Raw genomic sequence first — 8377 nt, forward strand, 5'->3', positions numbered from 1 at the left:
TTCTGCTGACCTTCTGCTAGTGTTCTGCTGAGGTTCTGCTGACCTTCTGCTGACCTTCTGCTGACCTTCTGCTGACCTGCTTGCGTTCCGCTGAGGTTCCGCTGAGGTTCCGCTGAGGTTCTGCTGACCTTCTGCTGACCTTCTGCTGACCTTCTGCTGACGTTCTGCTGACCTTCTGCTGACCTTCTGCTTGCGTTCCGCTGAGGTTCTGCTGACCTTCTGCTGACCTGCTGCTGACCTTCTGCTGACGTTCTGCTGACCTTCTGCTGACCTTCTGCTGACGTTCTGCTGACCTTCTGCTGACCTTCTGCTTGCGTTCCGCTGAGGTTCTGCTTACCTTCTGCTGACCTGCTGCTGACCTTCTGCTGACGTTCTGCTGACCTTCTGCTGACGTTCTGCTGATCTTCTGCTGACCTTCTGCTTGCGTTCCGCTGAGGTTCTGCTGACCTTCTGCTGACCTTCTGCTGACCTTCTGCTGACCTGCTGGCGTTCTGCTGATGGTTCCATGCTGAAGTGAAGAATTGAGGAGACGGAGCGTTCTGTTCAGTGGCCTCCAGAATCTGGATTTCTCTTCTTTGGGTTTAAAATTGGTCGACTTTAGAAGCCAGTCCAAACAAAACATTTCACATCTGCTTTTTATTTACTTGTGCTTTTATTAGGGTGCACCAATGAATCACCTCTGATTTCTTTCATTTTGGGTGAGCAGCTGATACTTCAATATGAATCCGATCTCTGACTCTTCTGTAGAATAATGCAAACCAGATGTGAAATATTGAGCTGCTACAGATTCTGAAACGGATCATCCTTTAGTCAAAAAAGCCTTCGAAACGATTCAGAATTTATGTCTAGATTGGCACAAAATCTACTGGAAACATTAAAAAAGTAAGTTTGTAGGAACCTGCTGATCTATCCTACACCCAGCCTTAGACTCTGACTGGATGCAGATTGTTCTGGTTCTAAACCAAACGGTGTGCAGCCGTTCAGCCGTTCCTCAAGATGTTTCTGTTTCTGCCTGATTTCTGAAATCTTCGCTGATGGTGGAAACTTCCTGTGTCCGTTTTTGTTCTGACCAGGTATGAAGTCGCTCCCCGTTCAGACAGCGAGGAAAGCGGCTCAGAGTTCGAGGAAGAGGTCAGTGACCTTCATCAGCATCATGTTTCATCCTCAGTTCTGCCCTGCTTTGAATCAGCTGCCTGCTGTTTGTATGTGAGCAGGTTGCTCCACCAGGGGGCGGTAGCTGCAAGCAGTTTTAATTCTTAGCCTTTGATATGTTTGGACTCTGTTTCAATGATCTGCTTTCAATTTGGCCTTATCAGGACGAAGAGGAAATGGGCAAGGCGGAAACGGAGGAGAAGAAGAAAACTGATCCCAACGGAGACGAAAAGGCTAAGAACGACGCCAAGAACATCATCGAGTACTGCATTTGTTTTTCATTGTCACACATATTACATTTTAACTCTGAGAAAACACGAGTCCAATGCAGGCATAATGAAGTTAAAGACGAGTCGAAAGCTCTTCAGCTGCTCTCTTCCTCTGCACACGATCAGGTCGGCCAAACAAGACGTGGACGATGAGTACAGCGTCCCCACTGGGCAGACCAGCTCCCAGTCGTACTACGGCGTGGCGCACGCCGTCATCGAGAAGGTGGAGAAGCAGTCGTCTCTGCTGATCAACGGCATGCTCAAACAGTACCAGGTGAACATCAAACCGCCTCCGACGTTTGAAATGCTGCGAGCCAGTCCACTTTTTTCACTTCCAAGGCCGATAATCTGAGGTTCACTAGGTTTCTGTCCACCACAAATCTGCAATAAACTTCCAGAAAACTGCAAAACAGCTGAAACACTGAGTTCCTTTAAATCCAGACTAAAATCCCAGCTGGTTAGAGTTTGGAGCTTTTGAACTGTATTAAATGAAACATTGAAAACATATTTGATGTGTATGACTCTGGTGAAGACAAAATGTAAAGTTGACTTTGTAATTTAGAGTTTTTATGTAAAGAGGCTTAAACTTGATTAAATGAAACAGCTGAACCAGCTTAAAACGTTTCTGAAGACATAAATGTACCGAATTACACATTTATTTGATAACTCAGCAGCAGTACAGCACACTTAAACATTTAAATACCAGAAAAAAACACCAACAAACCTTTCAGACGGTTCAGAAAGTGGAATTAGGAATTCTAAAAGTAATGTAAAATAAATAAATAAAGCCTGACGTCACTCAGGGCACAAGGCGTAGAACTAGACTGAACAGATCTGCACTCTTGGATTGGATTAAATTAGCCGTATGAATTCATCTGTTTTTTTGCTCGAGTTTTGATTCCTCTTGAGCTTTTCATGTTTTCTCAGAAACTCAAACCTCAAAAAGGCTTGTTGGGGTTTTTTGTGTCGACACAAAGCAGTGATTAAGAGGAAAGATGAAGGAAATATTCCCTTTTTATGAGTGAAACCTTCTAAGTGGGAGTTGGATGTGAATTGGAAGTCGGCCTTCTGTTCTGCGAAGGCCTGAGAGGAGAACAAACGTCATGAAGAGCAGCAGACAGACGGCTGAGATCAAATCTGAAAACAAATCTAAAATCATTTGCCTTCAATTTTAAAATCCCCCCAAAATTATGCTGCTTTATTCTCTTTTTTTGTTGCAAAATGTGAATAAATGTTTCCAGATTTTTATTAAAACAAAACACATTTTTATCTTAGACCTAATCGGGTAGCTGAAGTTTTAATTTTGGTTTTAAAATCCCTTTTCTTGTCAGACTTTCAGCTTCATCTGCAGTCATTTTTCCTCTCATTGACTCTTTAATGTTGCATATTTTCCTGTTAAAACGCTTCGCCGGCGTTGGAAAAGCAGGTTTTTACAGAGTCGTACGTCGTCCTGGCAGTAATCAGTCAAAAAGACAGTTGTCTAACAGAAAAGACATACAGCGGTGACAGTAATGGAGTAGTCATTTTCTGCTCGTTAAGATGGATTTTAAAAGCCTATTGGAGTTAACAAATAATTGTCTTGTTTCCATGAGTGAAAGAGCTGGCTGCCATTTAAAATTCATTCAGCGCACACGGTGCAGCATGCATGTTGGCGCATCTGCTTTTAGTTTAATTTCAGCAATTTGGTCAAATAGAAAAAAGTGAAAAAAAAACTTTTATAAAAGTTGAAAAACTTGAACCACTTGCAGTTTTTCAGCTCTGAACTACAAAAGTTAAAAGTTGTAGATTTCCCAACCCAAACTTCAAATTCCCAAAAAAATGCTTTTAGAAATGATTTATTTAATGTAGATTTTTTTCACCCCCTGAACAAACTGAAGGGAAATAGGTAAACATCCTGGTCTTAACAGAAATCTGAGCCACATAGTTTCTGTTTGACTTTAATATCCAAGCATTTAGGGTGAAAATGTCCTTTACATGGAAATTGACGGTGAGGATTCAACCTAAACTGGGAATCCAGAGTCGGTACCTGCAGACCCTGTTGGCCTTTGACTGGAGTCCTGCTGGAGGACGGATCCTATCGGATAATAACCTCCACTCTGCTGAAACACAGTCACACACATCACCTTTCAGAAGCTTAAATTAACCCTGATGGGCCGAGAGAAGCAGCTTTATCGTCCATCACTGATGGGAGCTGATGATGTGCGTCAAACTTATGGGTGTACCAGAAACGCTGGATTCACAAGGTTCCGTCCTGAAAATGAAATAAATGATTTATTGTATATTATTAAAATTTCTGTAATTAATTAATCTAAATTATTAACGTATTAAAGTTCTGGCTACAGTAATCTGTGATGCCCGAATCTTTTTGTTGAATCTTGACCAGAGATAAGCAGGCAGATACTTTTAAAATCTGATTTAGTTTTTCTTCTCCATCTTTGATCCAGTTTTTAACTTAACAATAAAAGTTAGGTGAAGTTTTAATGCTTGTAGTCACATAATCTCCTCATTCTGTTTGAGTCAGAGATACGAACCTGCAGCACGTTTCTGTCTTTTACGGTTCATGTGTTTTCTTGCTAATGAGCTTTTCTGTCTCTAGGTATTAAAATAAACTTTTAAAAGCTCAAACAACCTGGAAATCTGTATTGTTCAGCAAAAAGCTGCTCAGTGCAACTCTAACATGAAGGAAGTAATCTGCTGGAGATTTGTACTTTTAATACAAGTTAAGCAGCAGCCAGATCATTTGTTTAGGAAAAATTGCATCTTAATAATCCTCATATTCTTAATTAGCATATACATTATGTGAAGCTGGCTGACTGCAGCCTAGTTTTGTGGTTGTTTGCATCCATTAGCATATTGTTTGCAATTAGTCAGGCATCTGGATCCTTCTGGAGCCGTTTAAGCCGATGCCCATCTTGTCCTGCGTGTCTGTAAATGAGTTCTTACCTGTTGCAGGCAGTCAGGTGTGACCAAGCAGATCTGCTGTGGTTTCACTGTGCTGCTCAGGTGGAGGACGAACGACCAAACTGGGAGCAGCTCACATCATTTTTCCTTCAGCATCCAGTTGTCTCTCTGCACATCCTGCTAATTTACTGTTGGGTTGGTTTCATGTGAGCGGTGCTGCTGCTCCTTAGGGATTCTCCAATAATTGGATCACTTGTTTCCACTTCCAGCATCGATCTGCATAACAGACCTGGAGAATTTAGAGAAGCAGTAATATTTCTATTCTTGTGCTAATATAAAGCTGCCTTCTGTTTCTGGAGACATCGCTGACGGACGCGCTGATCGGAGACGCGGGGTTTATAATTGGACCTCCTCTCTGCAGCCGCTGGCCTCCTTTTTGTTCCGTTTCATCATCCTGTCTTTTGTTCATTGTTATTTTGCAGCTTGTTTATTTTTCCACCTGCTTTATTTCTCTGATGGAAAAACAAACGCAGCGAGCTCACCAGGAAAATCTTTTTTGGGGTAGAAAAACTGACATTCAGATTTTATTTAAATTCTGTTGTTTTCTCTTCATACTTTCACCATGAAGAGTTCACTTTTTGATCTTATTACACATTCACACCTCCACAAACGAGCCAGACATTCTAGCCAAACAAACTGGAGTTGAACTACAGAGGACTAAACGGAGCTGGTTTATCTGCAGTGTGTCATTTTCTGCGATAGAAACTTTGCAGCTCTGCGTGTCGCCGTCTGAAATGTTGTTTGTATGTTTTTAAGATCCAGGGTCTGGAGTGGATGGTGTCCCTCTACAACAACGACCTGAACGGCATCCTGGCTGATGAGATGGGCCTGGGGAAGACCATCCAGACCATCGCCCTCATCACCTACCTGATGGAGCACAAGAGGCTCAACGGCCCCTACCTCATCATCGTTCCTCTCTCGTAAGCCGTCCTCAGCTTTAGCGTAGACAGCCTGCTACTACAAACACACAGCAGGACAGGGTGTTTTACTGGACTGGAGTGGTGGATAATTGTTTCACAATTTTATACAAATAAAAATCTAAAGTGGGGAAGCGATGCTTTCAGCAGAGACAACCTTGATTCCCTTTTATTCTCTTTAGTCCAAATGGAGGGAGAGTTTCATTTTTTAATGAAACCTTTTGTTAGAAATGTCTTAATGTGAGCTGAAATCCTCCGGCCATCCTGGAGGATTCCTTCTGTCTGATGTCGACAATTTTCTCTGAACCTGTGAAAGTCGTCCAATTAGGTCGCCGATCCTCTGCAGTGATCTTCGAGTGTCTCTCCTCTCTCCTTCCTGTATCTTTGCACATGATGGAGTCGAAGTGGCTCTTAAAGTGATTTAAGCTGCTGCCTTTGAAGACGGATGCTTTGAGTGCTCCAGGTTCACCATCCACACCATCCAGGGATGAAAGTTAAAGCTGAAACGTTTCATTTGCTCTTTTTCAGGACTTTGTCCAACTGGGTTTATGAACTTGACAAATGGGCTCCTTCTGTGGTCAAAATTGCTTACAAGGTAAAATCAAATCTGTTGTTTTGTTTCACCTGAGCTGTTTTTAATCTGTTTTTTTGCTAACTTTATTTTTTTCCTGCCTTTTCCATTTAAGGGAACTCCTGGTCTGCGTCGGGGTCTCGTCCCTCAGCTCCGCAGCGGCAAGTTTAACGTCCTCATAACGACATATGAATACATCATCAAGGACAAACACATCCTGGCGAAGGTAAAAGACATCAAAGATGCGTCCCGTTGGCTGAAACCGCTCTGAACTTTCAGGCTTTCAAAAAACCGGTTCTGTTTGAAGAGAAATCTCTTATATTCAGTTGTTTTTCTTTGTTTTTTATTTCTGTACAACGTTACAAAATGAATCCTGAATGAAATAATGAGTTTTGCAGCATTAAAAGCATCAGTCTGTTTTTGCAATATTTAACTTTTGGCTTCAGCCAGAGCTTTGATGTCCCTAAGAATGAGAACAGGGTTTTGATGGGTGGAAATGTGGAAAACACTTACATCTTAAAAAGGTGCACCTAAAACATATCAGACAAATATCTACAAATTTATTAACTTAAAGTATAAATTTCAAGCATTTATTTCTGATGATTTTTGCTTTCAGCTAATGCAAACCCCAAGTTGAGTCTCTCAGGAAACCAAAGTAGCAAAAATAACTGATATAAAAACAATATTTTATGTGTCCATTCGTTAATGGAGGGAAATCCTCCATTAAGTCACCATCTAACCTTGCTTAGCTAGCTGTCAGAGGTTTAGCAGACAGTCTTTTTCTGTCCATCCCTAACCTGAAAACCTTGGAAAAAATTCAACGTATTGTCTGGAAAATACGATATTTTATTAGCCAAGGCAAAGAACTTCAGGGCTAAATTTGATCCATGGAATAATTTAGTCTTTTTCCATAAAGTGCTTATGTTCAGTTCTCTGCCCTGCTGCTGTTTCGGAGCATTTAAACGATGCTGCAGTTCTCACTCCACCGCCGGTGTTTTCAGATCCGCTGGAAGTACATGATCGTGGACGAGGGCCACCGCATGAAGAACCACCACTGTAAGCTGACGCAGGTGCTGAACACCCACTACGTGGCTCCGCGCCGCCTGCTGCTCACCGGGACGCCGCTGCAGAACAAGCTGCCCGAGCTCTGGGCCCTGCTCAACTTTCTGCTGCCCACCATCTTTAAAAGCTGCAGCACCTTCGAGCAGTGGTTCAACGCGCCGTTCGCCATGACTGGAGAGAGGGTAACTGGTTAAACTGAGGCTCTTCTGACTGTTATAGTAGAAAAACCTTAAAATGGGTTTAAATTAACAGCTTTCCTTTAAAATGTGTTGCACAATTTCCTTTATTTGAATTGTGGCTACAACTTATTCTTCTTCTATGAAGGAAGCATAACTAACTAATGAAGTGCCACAAAATATCGCAGTAACATTCTAAGTCCATATTGCCCTCCCTAGGCTGAATAATTAAAGCTGCTTTTCATGCTTATCAAGCTGGTGAAGCTGTTCTGGTGCAGAGGTAACAAATAAACTTGTAATTCTATATTGTTTTTTAAAAAAAAGGAAAGGTTTTACTTTAGCTCAGCTGTTTTTCTGTGTTGGATCGGTATTGGCCAATACGAACCCTCACATATGAGTATCGGTAGTGATGAAAGTGGATCCCCAGTGAAAATGTCCAGGGATGCTCCTGGACAGCTGGTGCAGAGGCTCGGTCGGTTCAGGACTGGCTGCCCGGCCGGACTCTGAGGTTCTGCCCCTCGTCTGTTTCAGGTTGACCTTAACGAGGAAGAGACCATCCTCATCATCCGCCGTCTGCATAAGGTGCTGCGCCCGTTTCTGCTCCGCAGGCTGAAGAAGGAGGTGGAGTCTCAGCTGCCTGAGAAAGTGAGATGTTTACTTTGACGTTTGTTACGACATGCAAAATGTTCACTGCTGCTCGACCTTTAACCCCTTAACTGTCACAATGACACGATGTTAACGTTTTATAGGGTGACAGTTAAGGGTATGACAGTGGGCGACCGTGGCTCTGTGGGTAGAGTAGTCGTCTTGCGATCGGAAGGTTGTAGGTTCGATTCCAGCTTCCTCCTGCCACATGTCAATGCGCCCCTGGGCACTGCGCCCCTGGGCACTTCACCCCAAATTGCCCACCGAGCTGCGTATCGGTGTGTAAATGTGTGAGCATTTGAGTGCAAATGGGCGAATGTAAAGTGTAAAGCGCTTTGAGTGGTCAAATGACTGGAAAGCTCTATATAAGTTCAGTTCATTTACATGTAGAGATGATCCAGAGCTCAGAATCATTATCTTTTATTGGTAAATATAAAATTTGAAAGAATGTTCAATAATTTCACTGAACTTCAATCTGGAACCGCATGGCATTCTGGGTAATGTAGGCAGAGGAAAGGCTTTAGCCACTCAATCTCTAGTTAATCTCTGCTGGTTTGGTAACATGACAGATATTTAAAATAATTAAACTAATCAATATCTATTTGTATTGATCTGAAACAACAC

General features: G+C 42.4%; 1 protein-coding gene across 1 annotated transcript in view; it reads left to right on the forward strand.

Moving 5' to 3' along the window:
- smarca2 (SWI/SNF related BAF chromatin remodeling complex subunit ATPase 2) overlaps positions 1-8377 on the forward strand; it is a 42446-nt gene that overhangs the window by 12781 nt on the left and 21288 nt on the right. Inside the window, exons 13-20 of the mRNA XM_007547345.2 lie at positions 1074-1131; positions 1317-1414; positions 1548-1695; positions 5139-5302; positions 5828-5894; positions 5986-6096; positions 6872-7114; positions 7640-7753. Coding sequence (XP_007547407.1) covers positions 1074-1131; positions 1317-1414; positions 1548-1695; positions 5139-5302; positions 5828-5894; positions 5986-6096; positions 6872-7114; positions 7640-7753 — 1003 coding nt within the window. The remainder of the gene's footprint in view (positions 1-1073; positions 1132-1316; positions 1415-1547; positions 1696-5138; positions 5303-5827; positions 5895-5985; positions 6097-6871; positions 7115-7639; positions 7754-8377) is intronic.

The sequence above is a fragment of the Poecilia formosa genome, unplaced genomic scaffold (assembly GCF_000485575.1).
Source record: "Poecilia formosa unplaced genomic scaffold, Poecilia_formosa-5.1.2 Scaffold20, whole genome shotgun sequence".
In the NCBI taxonomy this organism is placed as follows: Eukaryota; Metazoa; Chordata; class Actinopteri; order Cyprinodontiformes; family Poeciliidae; genus Poecilia; species Poecilia formosa.